Source organism: Oryzias melastigma, linkage group LG21 (assembly GCF_002922805.2).
Source record: "Oryzias melastigma strain HK-1 linkage group LG21, ASM292280v2, whole genome shotgun sequence".
Lineage (NCBI taxonomy): Eukaryota > Metazoa > Chordata > Actinopteri > Beloniformes > Adrianichthyidae > Oryzias > Oryzias melastigma.
In genome coordinates, this window is record NC_050532.1 from 22,157,457 (window position 1) to 22,176,355 (window position 18,899).

Genomic DNA, 18,899 nt, shown 5'->3' on the forward strand with positions numbered 1-18,899 from the left:
TTTGTGTCGGTTTACTGTTATGTTGTGGTGAGCCGGACGTGTTTTCCATCCCATAATAAACAGCTGCTGTCACTCACATTTAGGAATATTCATTGGGAGCATGAACCAGGTCACTAAAAACAAACTCCTAACGTTTTATTCTCGGCGTGTCGTTGGTGAATGGATGGTTTCAGGTCTGTCCTGGTTCGTCTCGCCTGGTCTCGCCCTCACGTCCTTCAGTGGAGGATGTTCCCCCGGTGGAGGCAACCATCCCCTGAATGATGCTCTGAGCCGCCTCCAGATGTTTACGCTGCTTCTGCCGCACTGTTGGAGAAGCAAAAGTCAATGTTTCCACAGTTTTCAGCCTCAGAGATTTCTAAAAATGCGTGAAAACAAACCGCTTTGCCAGAAAATGTTCTTTTCAACCCCTGGGATCAGATGGCTGTACAGCAGCTCCGACACGATCTCCTCCGACTGCCGGTTGTCCAGACTGCACACACACATTCTATCAGCTTCCGGTTGAGGTTTCTTCATAGAAGCATCGGTGGACGCTGCTGAGCTTGTTACCTTTTCTCCACGGCATACGAGATTTCATTTAGCTGCTTTAGCTTCTCGTGGATCTCCTCTCTGGCTTTCTCATTGGACATCTTCTCCAAAGTCTCCAGAATAATGTCCTCTAAGTACATGTCCACACTTTGCTGGTGCACCTGAACGACCTTTAGAAACGGGAACGATTGGCGTTAAAACGTAGGAGCTTCTAATGTGTAACTTGTTTTTTTTTTTAATGAAATTTCTTTCTTTTCTTAAACTGTACTTGTGTGAAGATCTGGTCCTCCTCTCTGCGTCTGCGCTCCTCCTCCTGCCTCCTCCCACTTTCCTCAGCCTCTCTCCGGCGCCGCTCCCTGTCGGCGAGCAGTGCGAAGGCGTGGATCCTCCGCTCCTCCTGCAGACGAACCATCTCTTTGGACAGAGTGTCGAACAGGAGCTCCTGCTCTGCTCCAACGACCCCCGCGTGGAAGGCCTCCTCTTCAGAAACCTTTCAGAAGAGAAGAAACACGTTAATGTTTGCGATGAAACAGGAGAACCCGTCTGTCTGTCGGACCTTCTCTCTCTGCTGGTCTCTCTGGTCTCTCAGAGCCGTTACTCGCTCTTCGTCAGCTCTGAGCAGCTCCTGCTCCTCACTGTCAATGGAGTGGACAGTCCTCAGCTCTCGCATGAGATCCCGGTGGTCCTCCATGTCCTTACGCATCTGCACAAGTAAACAAACAGGTTATAGACATTTAGGGGGAAACGATGAATCCATTTTATCCTACGATCCAACCACATCCATCTGAGGTCAAATGTTAATCGAATCGATCAATTAAAGGAGAATTCTCACTTTCTGTGCATGAGAGCCACTTTAGAGACAACAAACTCAGAAAGATCTGGAAATATTAAACACATAAAATAATGTGACGTTTTCTCTTTAAGTTCTTAAATATACAAACTTATTATGAAAGTCAGATTTTAAACTGGACCAGACAATTAGTTTGAATTAAATGGATAAAAAAATCAAATCATTCAACAGGTTTAATTTGTCACAGACAATAAATAAAAAATAATATATTTTTGTTGTCGTCATCAAAGCACCAAACCAACAAGATTGTGAGAAATCCATGGATAAACAAATACTTAATAATTTGAGCAAACAGCATTTTATGGGTGGTTTTCTTCATTAAGTGACACATTCTGCTGTTTGACTTCAGTTTGTCTGATGTTTAGAGTCATCTTCATTAGAAGGACCTCCTGGTTCGAATCCCACATCTACAATCCTGCCTACAGGTTTAGTATTTTGTTAAAACGTTTTTTTATTTTCTCTAAATTACTCGACACACACGACAATAAATATTAATCATAAACAGGATAATTCTCTAGATTTTAAGCGTCATTAGAATGTATTTTCTTTATAGGTACAAGTTTATTTGATGAAATATAACTAAATCTAGTCTATAAACCACTGGTTTAAAAAAACTAATGTTTTTAAAAAAGATGTTAGTAGGAATTTAAAAAAAAATCTTGTTTTCTTTAGACTAATGAAATGTATTTAAAAAAAATAAGCTGCAACAGCAGGATTTGAAACCAGGTACTTCCAGTGTTGAAGGTTTACCATTTAAAAAAAAAGATATTTTTATAAATATTTATTTATTTTTCCATGGTTTGCAATCTACATAATGAGAACCCTATTATAAAATGATGTCAAAATGAAATAAATCGATTAATAAATCTTTGTTAATACCTTTTGGATTGAAACACAGTAGTTTTGTTTTACTATAACGTAAAAATAACCAAGTTCCATCACAGCAGACAACACACGTGATGGCGGCAAAAGTGATCAACCATCATTACAGTCCATCGTGTGGAAACACTGAATTTATCTAAGACGTGAGCGTACAGTGAGTGGAATGTTCTAATAATAATTGATTATGTGTAAAAAAACATCAGTAGGCTGAACTAAAGCTAAAATGTGAATGGATTTACCATTAATTCTTGTTTGTTTGTTCACATATTTAATCATGATTATTATTATTATATATGATTATTTAGTTCTGAATTGATTATCAATCAGTGAATCTGATCATTCAAATTAAATAACTAAACTTATGACATTAATGGTTCACTGGATCGCTACACAACTATAAATATTAGAAACAATCCTAAATCACCTGGGACTGCGTCCGCCGTCCCCTCAGGAGTTTCTGCAGGACGATTACAGCGAGTTCTGTCTTCTCCTCCTCCTCCGACTGAACAGCAGAAAAAATCACTGATGAAGTTCAGAAAAGATGCTGACGTCAGGGGAAAGGAGCGAACCTGTGAGGGAGATTTCCCTCCGGCAGAGGCCAGAGGAGTGAACTTCTTCTTCTTCACGGGAAAACGCCGAGGTCTTTTCTTCTGCTGGGTCTTCTCCTCTTCAGTCTGAGCCTACAGAGTCCCACTGTTTAAACTGACGGACAAAAATGTTCCAACATATACTAGCAAATGATAAACTTTACCTTGTATTTCATTAGTAAATCCACAGCTTTACCCACACGAGTCAGGTTTAGATCAACAACTTTGTGTATTTTAACTCCTGGTTTAGGAACCGACTGATGGAGTTCTCCATGAACGTGCACTCCTGTGCAGAAAACAAATATTATTAACAAAAATGTGGCTTTTGTTGTGACATTTATGTTCACACCTTTATTAGTAAGTGATTTTTGGCTTCCAGACTTGGTTCTACTGTCAGTCAGTAGATATCTCTGGAATTCAGTGACGATGTCCAGTCGCTCCCGCTTCCCGTCTGCACTTTTCCTCTTAGCCTCCAGTTTTCTTAGAGCTGCAGAATAAAATCAGATTTTACAAACTTTAAAGATATATCACAAAAAAAAAACCATCCTCTTACCCCTCATGTGGGCATTGTGGATTTTCTTCAGCCGGACCTCCTTCTCCTCTTCATACTCAGAATAGATCTGGTTGATCCTCTCAGAAGTGGCGTCCTCCTGAGCTTCGTGTCTCTGCCTCAGACGGTTCTCCAGCAACGCCAGCCGAGCTTCCTGCAGCCTGGATGGCAAAAAGTTCAAGAATTTTATCTGAGAATCCCTTTTTGGCCACATGAGGGCAGCAGGAGAAAGGACGGCGTTTCAAAAATGACACTCATGGACATTTAACCCTAGAGTACTACATGAGTTTTATTATGTTAAGAGTGTCACGGGTCCCTGAGGAAAGTCTCACATGGATCAAAGGCCATGTCTCCAGTATAAATATTATTTTTTATTTTTTAGGAATTTTTTCTTCTCAAATTTCTAATTTTTCAGTCATTTTCAAGCATGTTTTCAGGATCTTCCAATGTTTTTTTTCCCCATTTTGTAACATAAACCACATTTGAAAATAAAAAATAACTAATAGGAGAAATACTTCTTATTGTGTATTTTATATTGGGTAGAAATTACCCAGCAAAAGTGATTTCGAAACTTTTAATAGTGAGTGTTCTATAGTTAATGAAATATCTGATAGGTTTCTCTGGGCCAGTATTTATTTATTCTAGCTTACACCATTATAGTACTTAATTTAAAAAAACAGTTAGAAACCAGCTTATACTAGACAGGAAACCTGTAATCTTGGACTTTTTGAGACAAATGAGGCAAAAAATATAATAATTTTCCTAATCAGAAAAAAAAACTGGTGAAAATGTACTCCATAAATTAATTTCATTTAACTTGGAAATGTCATAAAAGCGAAATATTTTAATGTAAAAGTCCAGAGTGAGGAGTAAAATGCAGCTATCATTGCAAAACTTACTTATTAGTTACATTTTTCAGTTTTAATTTCATTTTTATTATTATTATTATTATTCGTTTAAAGTCTAAATTTAGCTTCATTTATTTTGTGAAAGTTAAACCTAAAGGAGAAACAATGAAAAACAGAATATAAACAACAAAATTGAAACAAAAACTTCAAAGAAAGTCTAAGCTAATAAAAGTGAGGAATTGCCTTTTGAGTATTTATCCAGTAAGATATACGTTTTTTTGTTTTTTTTTAAATCCTGTTTAGGAATTACTTGAGTATTTTTGCGTCTCTCAAAGCCCACTCCTTAGCCAGGATTTCCTCCAGCATGCGCCTCCTCTTGTTCAGCTGGCTCTTGTCATCCAGAGGAGGGAGGCGGGCCTCCAACGCTCGCTTTTCCCGCGCCCATTCTATCATTTCCACCTCGTCGAGGCCTGCTGGCAATCCCCGACCTGAGGACAGTTGTCAAACAGACTGGAGGGTTTATACAGAAATTGTATTTTTTTTTTCTTTTCTGTGGTACCCCAGCTCAGCGCTGCCATCTGCAGGAGTTCTGAGGCTGTGGCTCCTCGTCTGATGACATATTCAGGGCTGTAGGGGTCCGTCTGTGTTTCACTCTCTCTGTAGTCGGTCTGGACCCCCACAGTAAAGTGGGTGGGCTGCTGCTGCTCGGGGACCCCAAAATCCTCCCTGAAGAAACGATTAAGCCAAAATCATCATCTGTACCAGCAATAACTATAATGAACTTTATGGAACTCACTGTGCAAACACCACATTTGGAAGCAGCAGACGTGAAGAAGGGATCAGAGGACTGCAGATAAATACAAACAGGATATCCATAAACATATGAGCAACATGGTAGTAATCGAAGGATTCCTGCAGAGTCAAATCACCGTTTCAAGTATTTCCAGTAATCGGCTCCGGTGACTCTGCACTCCTTTCGTAGCCACACCTGTTCGTTTTTCCTGCAGGTGAGGACAAACAGAATCAATCGATCACTCCAGTCCAGAAGAGAGCTGCTGCTGCTGGGGCTTTTCCGTGCTTTATTACCCGGTGTGGGGCTGCTCTGGAGCTGCAAAGGCCCGTCCTGGAGCTGCAGGCTCCACTATCACGGCGTAGTTTGGATGTTCACTGAACATGGATCCGAAGTCCAGCACTTTTCTCTGAGCAAGGTAAAGAAATCGAGGTTAGAGTATGCACAAAATGCTGCAGAATACTTTGTTTTAGTTCGCTTTTAACACCAAAAACCTGGGATTTAGACCCTGGTTAGACTGTTCAATAACTTTATTTTTTCTAAATTGGTTTAATTCAAGCAATCAAAACAAACAAAAAAAATATTTATATCAAAGTCATTAAATCCGTTAAACATTGAATTTAAATGGGAAGTTTGTCAAATATAGTTTGACAATTTGCTTGAAATGTGGTGACATGAAAAAAATATATATAATCTGACCTCTATTGTGCTTTACTTCACTTTTTTAATACAATCTGTTTCCTAACACTTATGGAGAGTTATCATTTTTAGTCCAAGTTCAGATCATTTAGTGTTAATAATATCAAATAGTAAAAAAGTTAGTTTTAAGGAAAATGAATCAATTTTTCTGACAGTCATCAAATGCACTCACAATATTCACTAATGACAATATTCATTTAATTAGACCTTTAACCTGTTTATTTATTTTAACTTTAGGTCAGCCTGGTTTTACAAAATGAGATTTTGCTCTAATTTTACATTCAAGTTTTATTCTGTTGTGTTTTCTTTTATCATGTTCTTTCCTTCACACTTGTTTATTTTGCTTTTATCTTTTTATTCACTTATTTATTATTACCTTTATTATGTTTAGCTGTTAATGTACAGCACTTGATCAATTTTAAATTGTGTTAAAGCGCTTTATAAATAAAGTTGATGATGGTGACGATTTATATTTTTCAAATAATTTTAATCCTTACCCAATTTTAGTAGGTTTCATGTCCTCCTGCTACCAGCGATGTAAATGTGTTTTCTGCAGAAGACATTTCTAAAGCTAAATATCTCCCTGCTACTCCATACTTCTGAATTAACTCATTTTGGCTTCTACAGAAGACATTTAGGGGTTTTCAATAACACTGAATAAAAGGGGGTGGGACTCTGGGAATTGTAGTTTTTGTAGATAAATAATAATAATTGACAGGACATTTTTTTCTCTGGTATTTGGAGTACATTTGTCTAAAAATCTTACCATTCCTTAAAAAAGTTTACAAATAAAGTTACTTTTTTTAAAAATAATATAATTGTTTATGTAATTAGAAGCTGGATTATAGTGATATTTGGTAATGATAGTGTATTTTTTCTTAAAATGTATGGTAGGTAGGCTTTAAACTTCGACAATATAGTGAAATAACTTTAATACAAATATAAAATTTTAATCTGTAATATTTTTTTCTTGTTATTATGCTTCTTACTCTTATAAATAAAGTTGTATTCATGTTCTTGTTCGTGTTCTTATCTTTCATAGACAGAACTCACATAACGGTGGTTCTTGGACGGGACGGTCCTGTATCGGGTTCTGGAGCGGCCCACCTCAGACGGTACGGTGTAGACCGGACCTGCGGGGAAAACTCTCCGGTAACTACACTCTGGTAACTACACCGTGTTCGGTTCGCTGTCGTCGGGTGACTCGGACTCACCGAGCGGCGGGTCATGCAGCTCCTCCGTCACCGTGTGAACAGCGGCTGTTCTCATCATCTTCTCCGGATTTAAACCCCCTGGAACTCTTCACCGAGAGGAGACGACTACCTCTACTACCTACAGGTAACCATGGAGACGGACAAACCAACTGCTAGGAAAGGGGAGGAGTTAGCGCGCACGTCTGGCCTGTCGATCAATGAGCTAGCTTGTTGCATACGCAAAGCTGGACGCCATATTGGATAGGGCGAGATCCCTGTTATTTGCCTCGCACAGAGCTGGAAAACCAAAAATGTGACTTTTCACAAGTAAATTATTACTGTCAGCTAATAAAGGGGGACTTCTAGAATATTTTCGGAAGATCTGAGCCGGTTTACTCTCAATAATTAACATTTAGGCTGTTTCTGTAGCCTATTAAGAGGGTGTAAGCCAGGGGTTTGCAACCTGAGGCTCTGGAGCCACATGTGGCTCTTTTACCCCTGCATTTAAGGAAAGTGCTAACAAACTTGATAAATATTAAGTTAGTTATTTGAGTTCAGCACATTCTAATATATGCTGCAGGATCTAGAAAATGTCATGTTTGACTTGGTTTTCTGCTGCACCAGGAAGATCTTATTTGACACAGAGTATTTTATTTTGAAAGGAACTTGTATTTGCTGCTGTCAAAAGTAAAGACGTTAAAGTTGTTATATATAGAAAAATATCACACTTTTTAAAATTCATTTATTGTAAATATTAGTACATTTTCTAAAATAATAGCTAAATGGCCACGTAAAACAGAAGGGTATTTTTAAAAAAATGAAGTGAATTTGGCGGCTCGGTGGGTCCTGGTCTGTCAGAAACTGAACCAAATGGCTCTTTTAGTGTTAAGGTTGCCGACCCCTGGTGTACGATGAGAGAGTGTAAACGGATAGATGATGGGAAGTGAGGGAGGGCCTACTCTGGGCCAAAAATGTCACTCATCACTCGGAGTCGAATTTCTAATAAACCACTGCCACTCTAAAGAAACTTTGTTCTAGAAAACGACACAGACCAATGGGAAGGTCTTTTGAACTATTATAAGTACAAATTTCTTCTCTTGTTGTTTTCTTTTGAGGGGAATTGGTGCCATCTCGTGGCTTTGAATTGGAAGAAGAAAATCAAAGTCGCATCTGTGTTATGGCAGGTGTCTTTTTAATGAAGAATTGAATAAAAAAACATTTACTCTCAGGATTTTAATCCATTGGTATCTCAGAAGGCATATCTGCAAAAAAACAGTCAGATGAATTTCCAACAATTCAAAACTCTACATTAAAGGTGACGTCTCACTTTTTTAAAACACATTTCTCAGCTGGTGTATTTTAGGCCAGCTAATGCTTAGTGACAACAACCCAACAGGCCTAAACAGGGGATATTAGAAAATGAACAGTCATAATTTTCATCACCCAGTCTCTAATAAATTCCCCATCAGTGAACGGTTTACAGTGCTTTGCAATCAGTGTTGCTACATTGTCGCTCGCTTTTGTGGTGTTTTCATTTGACTCAAAAGTTCTTGTGAAAAACGCTGCTGTGTCGTTGAAACATTTTCCAGTTGTTTCAATTTTCCACACTGGTCCGTCCCTGTTAGTTTGTCTAAGATAGCATGTCTCGTCTGGTAAATCCTCTTGATATTAAACTCTTTGAGAAACGCCACAGTTTCCTGGTATATTAGCTATACACCTTTGTTTTGTGTTTAAATAAAAAAAAGAAGCAAATTTCCACTTGTTCTGGCAGCTGAGGCTCTTGTCTGCAGCCAATTACAATCAGGCAATCGTACACACAGTACATAGAAACCAATCATATCAAGCAATGGAACAGACAGTTCTTAAAAAGTGCTCGGGGATTACTGATTTCATGACATGAGCTCACGGGCCGGGGAAAATTTGAACCACTGGTCCGCCTTTGGAGATGCCAGAATAGCTGACCAAAAATTTGTCAGTACTCACCAGTCTTGTACTAGAAAAATGTTCTTCCGTGTGATCTAAACACCCCAAACTTTGATTTGTCTGTCCTTAACTCTATTTTCCTAACTTCCTCTGTCTCATCTTTTTTCTTTCTCAAATATGGCTTTTTCTTTGCCACACTCCCATGAAGGCCTGCATTTCAAAGTTGCCTCTTCACTGGCGTTATACAGGTACTTTTTACTGAAGCTGCCAGCTAAGGACTTGTGAGGCGTCTACTTCTCAAACTGGAGACTCTAACATACTTATCTTCTGGCTCAGTTGTGCAGCAGCGCCTCCCACTTCTTTGTCTACTCTGGTTAGAGCCTGTTTGTGCTGTTCTCTAAAGAGAGTAGTTCACACTGTTGAAGGAAGTCTTCAGTTTCTTGGCAATTTCTCTTATGGAATAGCCTTAATTTCTAAGAACTACAATAGACTGCAGAGTTTCACATGAAAGTTCTCTTTTTTTCTGGCAATTTTGAGAGTTTGATCGACCCCACAGATGTGAGGCTCCAGATATGCAAACCACTCAAAGCAATATCTGGTTTATAGCTTCTCTAACCAACCAAACTGTTTTTAGCTGTGCCAACATGACTGCACAAAGCTTTCTGACACAATGAGACAACACATTGTACTATGACATCACTGGAGTAAAAGTTGCTGGAAATGGGCCTCAAGCCCTCTATGTAGATAATACACAAAAAAATGGACATCTTCAGCTAGAATAGTTGTTTTTTTAATCATTTACCACATTACTAATGTATAAAGTGTATTTCTGATTAGTTTAGTTGCCATCATTAAAAAAATTTGCTTTTTTAAACGATGGTGTATATCATCTTAGGCCATTTTAACACATTAAGAGATTGGTATTTATTGAAAGATCCACTAAATTAAATTTGATTTGGTATAAATGATTTTTGCAATCATTATCCATCATTGTTTGATTGCTATTATTCCCTAATATACTTAATCATTATGCAATTCATTTTCTATAATCAGCAACACAAGAGAAGTGAGAGCACCAAAAGGGTAAATGTCACAACAGTGTTTTTCTTTCCTTTTTCTATTTTAACATTTTTTTTTATTTTTTTTATTGTCAATCTTCGTCCTTCAGGGCACTTATTTTTGGCAGATTCTGACTTCAACAGGAAGCCGGTGTTATCTGGGGGAAATGGCGCACACACACATCTACACAAAATACACACCGTAAAATATGCGACACTCATTCTACATCAGCTTTTTAATTCTTTTTCTTCCTCTTTTGTAGCTTGGATGTTTAGATTACTAAGCTGACCAAAGCAATATTACTTCACAACTGGAAGGTTTTGTAAGTTTTTGGAAAAAAACTAGTTCCTCTGGAATAAAATTTGCCAGCTCAGAGTCGGCTGAAACTGCTGTCTTTATGAAAAGAAGGTTTATTATTAGATCTTAGAAAAAAATGCTTTTTAGGTCTGTTTACATCTCTGATCCCTCTCCGTCTCCCCTCCTCTCATTGTTAAGTTAACGTTTTTTTTTTTCGTTTTTAAAACAGTGTCTCTAAAGTTATTTTTTTAAATATATGTTTTTCAGTTTTAAATTGATTTATAAAAGTGAAACCTAAAGATTTCCACCACGTGCAATACTTGGTGAGTCTGCTGTTTGTGTTCTTTTTTTTTTTTCTAACCAAACATGGAGAGAATGTAACGGAAAAAGAAAGTCGAGTTTATCAAACATCAGAAAAAAAAAAAGACACCTCATTGCAGGAATTACCCATTAACCACATAGGCCGCATATAACTTGCAGATCCTCGCTGCTCTCACACAGAACGAATCCACAAAGGCAGAAAAACGTCAGTTAATACACTTGCACCCACACCAGCAAATTCATGTAGGCCAACTGGTGTGATTCTCAAACGGCACGCTCCTGAAGATAACAGCAGATAATCACAACCACAACCACTGCAGTTTGCATCAACTCAGCGTTTTTGGATGTCTGCCCAAACTGTCATTCTCTCCATATGACACAAGAAGCTCAACATGAAGCTTCGCTGTATATTCATACCTTAAATGAACTTCTTCTTACATTATTTTTAAATTGATCCTACAAATCTGAACCCCCCTGGCCACACTGGAGGAACACAAACTACAAAAAGCTGAAAAAAACTTCTATTTACAATGAAAAAAAACACGTTTTTGCCAATAAAATTCCTGTTTATTGTTCTGAGGAGCACAGTACTGTCAGTAGAAAAATACTTTTATCTATTTATGTAGAGCAAAAATGGTAAGACAAAAATATTCTTAGTTGGATTTACAGTTCTTTCAGTTTGTGCTTAAAACTGCTGACAAACATGACTAAAACTCAACAAACAAGCAATTCTAATAAATATTGACTCAGTGATGGTAATTTAAGGTCAAAGCTGACCAAACAAAAATTTAGCTTTGAGTTAATGGTATAACTACTGAAATAACATCTACTATATGTCCCTGATTACTTTTAAATTGCCATCCGTGGTGTTTGTTGAATTCATTGAGAGTTGTCTTTGAGATATGAACCATTTCAGGCCTTAAGTGAGTTGGTTTTATGGTTTAAAGACAGCTGGCTTTACATTAGAAAAAGTAAAATGAATGAACTCCAGTAGAATATGCTCTTAACATTTGAACCAGGACTGACAGGTTCAGTATAAACGGACAGGAATGCCTAAACATGTCCTGTCTGTCTTGTTTTGGTTCCAATCCTGAAGAAATCAACTTGAAAAAAATCATGCAGTTACATCAGTTGCTCTTCAGAGGCGAATTTATCCATCTATCCATTTTCCAAACCTGTTTTATTCCCATTTAGGATCATGAGGACGCAGGAGCCATACCCAGCCACTATAGGGCAAATGCGGCCCGTCCATCTGGGGTCATGGCGAGCCCATCCAGCTACTGAAAGACAAACACAGAAATTCTGGTAGGAACCAAACCCTCCGGTGGGGAAAAAGCCTTTAATCCCTCAACCCTCAAAGTTAGTGTCAGTTTTGGGTCCCAAGTGTGTAATTGATCCCACTACGTACTTGTGTCAGGGCCTTTGACTGTATAAGAGATTTGGACCGAGATAGTGTGATGTCACCCACAGAAAGTGGCCTACGTCTGGCTCCAACCAAATGAAGTCATTTCTGTCGCCATTTTTTACGATACGGACGCTGCCATGTTGGAGCCAGAAGACATCAGTAAGCAGCGTTTGGTCCCATTTGGTTTGAGTCGACGTTTCTCTGGCAATCAAACATTTCAAACATTTGACATGAAACCGCATACTTTTGCTGAAGAATCTGATTGGTCAGTTTATAACTTTCAAAGAATACCATGAAAAAAGATTTTGGATTACCAAGAACATGTTAAAAAAAAAAGATAACTGAGCAACAATGGTTATTCTGACAAATAGAACGACTGATTAATAGATGTTTAATTCTTAATTGAAGTCTATGGGATTTTGGCTTCTTGGAGCCAGTGGGTACTTACTCCATCCAGTAATCATATACTATGGTCGGGGAGGACACTTTTTCCACTGGACCCATGTTTATATCACATAAAATGTCTCAAGAAAATTTGAATAAATAAGAAAATGCAATAAAAATATGTATTATCGTAAAAATCATCCATTTACCATTGTTGTATTGTACCGGCTGACAACAGCAAAGAGGTTCTTGATTGGCTAAAGCTGCATTTACACCGGATGCATCAAGACAATAATACAAATTTCCTCTAGTTTTATTTTTATCCTCTCAGGTTAATGCTCAAACAAGGAGAGATGGAAGTAGCGTTTAAAACGTACACCACACCAGGAGAGACTCTGAATGATCTGATGAATCCAGACACACCAACATGCTTTCCAGCGTCTCTGTAGACCTCTCTAAAGCATATAAACCCAAGCTACTCGCTCAACATCATCCATGTTTTCCATGATGTGGTAATAAAGTCCACAAAAGCTTTGGCGGCTGCTCCATGCAGTAACTTTTATGTTTGTCAAAAGTGAGGTGATAGATTCAAATTTGATGCGTCTGGTGTGAAATGCAGCGTAAAGGAATTTCTTAAAAAATGAGGCATAGAAGAGGTACTGTAAAGGGAAAATTAAACAGTAAAAACCCACTAAAAATGTAGTACGGTTTACATGTTAAAGTCAAACCTTTAAGGATCTCATTTTTTAAACCAAGACAGACCACTATCTCACCAGACCACAAGCCCATCTGACCATAATCTCACAAGAAAGTCAATGAAATGTAATCCTTTAAAGTACTTCCTTCCATTCATCCAATTTTAAATTGGTCAAATTGATTTTGTATTCAGTGCTGATCTTTTCTTTTTTGAAGAAAGTAAAAGAAGAAATGTCAAAATAAAAAAATATTCAAAAACACATTAAAGAGTTCCAAATATTTAATCTTCAAATACAGTTTCCTCCTTTATTTCCAAAAAACACGTTTGACAAACATTAAAAACACATGTAGATATAATAATTGGCATTTAAGGCAACAATAAAAAAGGGGGGAATTTTATTGGCATATTCTAGATATTTAAAAATATTCCAAACAATAACATTTAAAACAAACAAAAAAAGAAGTAACCTGGATGGCCACAAATTTGAGGAAATGAATAAAAACAAGTAAAGAAACTTCTAAAAACACAGGATGATTCTTGTCAGAATTAGGTTATTTTTCCTTAGTGGAGGCCACATTTTTAGTGGCAAAGTTCTCACTAATTTATTAATCATAAAGTGAATTTGTTGGAAGACTATTAAAGTCTTCTTTTAGGATTCATTTGTGAGAAGTTTAAAGACATCTGTAAAATCCTTTCGGTTCTACTTCATTGTGTTGCTTGGCTTCATGCTTCTGAAATATCATGTGACTGGCAAGAACGGAAACGCCTGTCTTGACTTATCAGACGTCATTCTGCGTGAAAGAGCACAGCAAATGTTTTGGGTGGAAAGGAAAGGAGGAAGAGAAAAAAAAAGAAGGGAGGGATTTGGTTTGTTACCCCTTTTTTTTTTTATAAGGGGCGTCAATGATTTATGGTTGGCTTGCTCTAGCTATCAAACCCAGAACTTGTGTGGGTTTGAGGAGAAGGAGTTCCAGAGAACAGAAGCGTCGACATCCCGGCTTCTGTTCAGAAGGTGTGAGATGAACCTGTGAGACAGTTGACAGATTAAGGGGTTGTCAGAACAGCAGAGATGAGGCCCATTCCTTGGATTTTGACTATTGCCGCCCTGTTTTCGGTGGTGTGGAGCATTGAAAAAGGTATGAATTTTTGTTTTCTATGACTTTTATGCCTCTTGCTAATCAAGAAATATTCTTTCTTTTTTTCATATATATTGTAATTTATGTGGTCACGGTTTACATTTCTACAGTCTACAACCACACTGAGATTTCTTCTAAATTGTGACTCAGAGTTGCACTCAGTCTGTGGAAAGATGGTGGGCCTGCACCAAAGCAGACGAGGCAGAAACACTTGTTCCATAACAGACGTGTGAAAAGGTTGCCCCGTCTTTCTGAATGAGTAGGCTGCACGCTGCCACTTGCTGCGATCCGATGATGCAGCTTTTCTCCACTGTCGGGGTCGCAGAGTTGTGGTTTAGCAGTCGTGAACTTTAATTTGGAAACACCTGACAGAAGTAAACAAGCAGCAGCCTTGTCAGGGCTTCGATAGACACCAGCCAGACAGCTCTGAACTTTTCCTCTCTGGCGTTTCCACAAGTCTCTTCTGAAGTTGAAGTTTTAAGAATGGATGATTCGTCTGTTCTATGTAGCTGCAGTTTAAAATAAAAAATACTTTCCTCCTGGCTTTTTATAATCCTGCTGTTTGTCTTATTCATGACCTTTCTTGCAAAACTGACTACCTAAAATACTAAAACTGCATGACTACTAACGCAGAACTCATGACTATGTTCTCCATAATGCCCTGTTTGGAGTGAATCACACTAACCTCAAAGAAATCTTTTTTGTTGTACTAACATATTGCTTAACATTCACCCTCGTCTCTCTCAGGAACTAATGAAAATCCCTCTGTGATCCCAACCAAACCCTCTCAGCCGTCTAAGTATTATGGTAATTTTTATTCATTGTTTTATTTTAGGAAAGTGTGACACAATAGACTATACTGATTCTCTTTCTCAACACAACTTTTCCTTTTTTAAACACTTCATTGGACTAAAATGAATGAAAATGTTTGGGTTCTTAAGTTTGAAAGAGTTTTTATTCTGTAAAAAGTTTGTGTTGCTAACATATAAAAGGTGCTTTATGAATAAAGTTTGATTGGATTTAATAAAATGAAAGGCAAATGTGTATTATTTGGAAGTATTTACTAAAATTTCCAAATTCAAGTCAGTTTGGAAAAATTTAAGACTCAAAAACAAATTAAAATCATTAATTTCTTTTGTATAAAAAACTAAAATCTTTCCATTTTCGTTGATGGTCGTAAACAGTATTTTTGTGCTGAAATTAAAACTTTTTTTTATCTCAAGTTGGACTCATAAGTGCTACTTTTTCAATATAGAACTTTTTATTCTATTAACTTTGATTTGTCAACATGTTGCCAATTTATATATGTTAATTATGTGCTGTAAATAAGTTAATCTGTGATTTCTAATAGGAATCTAATACACGTTTCTGTCTTCTTTTGCAGCAAACAGAAGAGAAGTTTTTAATATTGGGACCAATGTTATTCTAATGTGCAGTAATAAGACGTGGAACGAAATATTTTATGTTACTTGGAATATAACCGTTAGAGGTCACTCCTGCAGGATCTCCTCTAGCAATGATGGTCAAAAAAGTGTGAACACCTGCAAAGATGGAAAATCCCTCCAAAACACTTCCAGGGTTCAGCCATACCTCCACATCCCAAACTTCTCCGCGGATGATGTGGGACTGTATATGTGCGAATCTCCTTACAATGGTGGAAGTGAAAATTACAACATCAACGTGTCAATCACAGGTAAGCTTCAGGATCTGATATTGCAAAAATAAAAACCCAGAACATAACAAACTACACAATATTGAGGTCATAAGACTACATAAGAACTCCGTCATGCTTATCACCTTTCTATATAAAATGTTGGAACAGTCACAACATATTCTGCATCTGTTACTACACTGAAAAAGTGAAACATTCCATAAGTTAATAAAAGTTCTGTAATTCTGTTACATTTAAAATTATTAGATTTAATCAAATTAAAATTTAAATTCATAGTTTCCTAAACTCAAAATTTTAATTTGATTTGAAAAAAAATTTTTTTTAGGTGTGACAATGTACAGAGGTTTTGTGAACTGATCCAACATTTAATTTTTTTACAGTGTACTATTTAAATTTGTAAAACAACTTTTCATCTTTTTTGTCTTTATTTCTGTAGTTGCTCCAAAAATATCCGCCTGGCTCGAGGGCAACGACAGCGACATGGTGGCGTTCTGCAGAGCCGAGCAGGGAAACCCTGCCGCCAACATCAGCTGGAGTCCGGCAGTAAACACGTCTGTCGAGATCACACAGGAGTCCGACGGGTTTTTTACCGTAGAGAGTCGTCTTTCCGAGGAGGAATTTCCAGAAAACTTGACTTGTATTATCAGCCACCAGTTGTGGAGTCAGGACAAGACTTTGGTACCAGACTGGAATAAAACAAAGACAGTGGCAAAAGGTTTTTATATTTGATCATTCAAAGCAAGATATATGTGTGTATATATATATATATATATATATATATATATGTGTGTGTGTGTATATATGTATATGTATGTGTGTGTGTGTATATGTATATGTATGTGTGTGTATATATATATATATATATATATATGTATATGTATGTGTGTGTGTGTGTGTATACATATATATATGTATGTAAATATATATATATATATATATATATATGTGTACATATGTATGTGTGTGTGTGTATATATATATATATAGTTTCCAGAGGACAATATTAATTAAGCCTTTTGACTGTCAGAGGAAACAAATTTGTCCTGTGATTTCTTTTTTATCCACCCAAAACTACAATTCCCACTCCTTCACATCATTGAAAAGTTCTAAATGTTCTCTGTAGATACCACAGGAGTGCAGTGGTTCAGAGATGTTCAGGTCATTTAGAAATGTTTCTGTGGAGGTGCAAATTGTGTTGCTGGTATTCAGAAGTTTATTTTAAACCAATGTATTCTTGATTTCCTTACTGACATCACGGACAAATCTCTCTACAGCTCATCTAGCCTTGGCGTATACAGGTGTTGTTGGGGTCGTCCTTGTAATTTTGGCAGGATTTTTGTATTTTGTACTAAAGAAACCAACTTTATTACCGTAAGTAGAACATTTGACTCAATTTTCACGTCTTTGCTGTTTACTTACTGCCGTGTTTGTAATGTTTCTCCCAGGCTCTGTCAACAGACAGACACCTCTAGATCTAAACCACCTGTGGTGAGTCACCGGATCTTCACGTTTCCTTTTTTATTTTTCTGTTTTCCTAATTCATGACGATCTGTTCCTTTTGTCTATGTAGACAGATGAGGTGGAAGAAGTGGAGCCCTATGCTAGCTACGTTCAACGCGTGAACTCGATCTACAACTAATCTGAAGGCGCGTTTGCACGAAAACCCTGCACATGAATCAAGGTCACACATCTAAACGCACTTCTTGGGACGTCTTGAAAACCTGGAGGCTGTGAAACCGAGAAGAGCTGGAGTAAAACAGAAAGGCATGACGAGGACGAGATCAAAGGCGGGTTTGATATAAACCCCGCCTTGGAAAATTGTAAAGACATACGGAACAGGGGATGTACAAAATGTTACGATTCGGTCTCCGTTCAGGGCACTTGCTGCCCACGAATACTACAAATAACATGAGTCATCGTTTTGGATGAAGAATGCAAAGGCTCAAACTAATTACTTCCTGTTGAGGAAAGAACCAGTACACTGTTTTTAGAGAAAGTATTTATAAATCAGCTGTAAAAAGATGCTAAATACAAATATGTAATTAAATCGTGCAATTTGTGCAAGCAGTTTTTTTTTTGGGATAGTGTAAATAACTTTTATTGCACAATGTAATAAAGAATATTTAAACAATGAATCTCTGCTAGTGTTTTGGAAGAATCATTGACAATTTAAGAAGATGTGACTGTTGGCCTAAAAGTCAGATATAATTAAAGCTAAGATGGTTGGACTTGTGGTATTTAGATAATCACCTTTAGGATGATTCTAACGTGAAATCTGGATAGGATAAAATAATCTCAAACAAAAGATTGCCGGTTGGCTACACGCCTACTTTTTATCACCTGCTTGACTGTTAACAGGATATTAGCTGAGACTGTGAAACGCGAAAAGACAAGTAAGCTTGTTCTGCCCTCTGCTGGTAGGAGATGAAATAACCACATTACTGTGATGATCACACTGTGATGATCAAAAATGTCTATTCAGTTTGTTGATTTAGTTAGTAAAAAAAAAATCTGTGTTTACGCCCCTTGTCCTATGGGTAAAAAATTACCCACCCTACCAATATTGGACTTTCAATTAACTTCAAATCTAAACTTTATTGTGCATGATGAAATAATTTGATGATATTTGGGTGTGGTGCGGAGGAAAAGCGGCTGATTGGAAAATTGCATGTTCGGTTCCCATCTTGTCTGTCCATCCTTGAGCAAAACACTGAACCCTAGTATTTCTCCATGTGGTTATTGGTTGGTGTCAGTGTTCAGCAACAAAGAGGGTGTGTGTGGGTGAATGGGACTGACTGTAAAATGCTTTGGGCGTTCCAGGAAGGTAGTAAAATGCTGTATAGTGTACGTCATTCACCATGTTTTTTTTTTTTTCTGTAATCCAATACATGGAAAGATCACCAGTGAACAATTTTTTTAAACAATCACCATCTGTTATAACAGTTTTATTTTTTATTGCTATTAATTCTCTCCGAACTGACCATAAAATGCTTAGTTTTGGTCCGATTTTAAAAACTTTGATCATTACTAAAATAAGACCCAGGTCATAGTATAATATTTTTGTATAAAGTGCAACAAATT

The 18,899-nt window shown here is 37.3% G+C and overlaps 2 protein-coding genes across 7 annotated transcripts; one reads left to right on the top strand and one right to left on the bottom strand.

Annotated features, from left to right (window-relative positions):
* Positions 1 to 73: 73 nt before the first annotated feature.
* Positions 74 to 7,088, bottom strand: cfap91 (cilia and flagella associated protein 91). Its single transcript, XM_024286519.1, has 17 exons — positions 6,946 to 7,088; positions 6,785 to 6,864; positions 5,329 to 5,441; positions 5,172 to 5,243; positions 5,039 to 5,089; positions 4,802 to 4,968; positions 4,553 to 4,730; positions 3,398 to 3,555; positions 3,194 to 3,331; positions 3,009 to 3,130; positions 2,827 to 2,937; positions 2,682 to 2,759; positions 1,082 to 1,228; positions 794 to 1,015; positions 547 to 695; positions 378 to 469; positions 74 to 303 (listed from the first exon to the last, which is right to left on the bottom strand). Exons 1-17 carry the CDS (start codon positions 7,001 to 7,003, stop codon positions 170 to 172), a joined length of 2,070 nt encoding a protein of 689 aa, XP_024142287.1. The 5' UTR covers positions 7,004 to 7,088; the 3' UTR covers positions 74 to 169.
* si:ch211-214p13.9 (cell surface glycoprotein CD200 receptor 1-B) lies at positions 6,846 to 18,328 on the top strand. Of its 6 annotated transcripts, none has more exons than XM_036209602.1 (7): positions 6,846 to 6,883; positions 11,719 to 11,829; positions 15,649 to 15,839; positions 16,255 to 16,533; positions 17,093 to 17,189; positions 17,264 to 17,306; positions 17,389 to 18,328. In XM_036209602.1, the coding sequence occupies exons 2-7, from the start codon at positions 11,723 to 11,725 to the stop codon at positions 17,455 to 17,457; spliced, it is 786 nt and encodes a 261-aa protein (XP_036065495.1). In that variant the 5' UTR covers positions 6,846 to 6,883; positions 11,719 to 11,722; the 3' UTR covers positions 17,458 to 18,328. The 6 variants fall into 6 exon arrangements, with proteins under 6 accessions (XP_036065495.1, XP_024142292.1, XP_024142293.1 ...); XM_024286524.2 differs by lacking the exon at positions 6,846 to 6,883 and adding an exon at positions 6,943 to 7,069; XM_024286525.2 differs by lacking the exons at positions 6,846 to 6,883; positions 11,719 to 11,829 and adding exons at positions 7,015 to 7,069; positions 14,894 to 14,953 and having other exon boundaries at positions 15,531 to 15,839.
* The last annotated feature ends 571 nt before the right edge of the window (positions 18,329 to 18,899 follow it).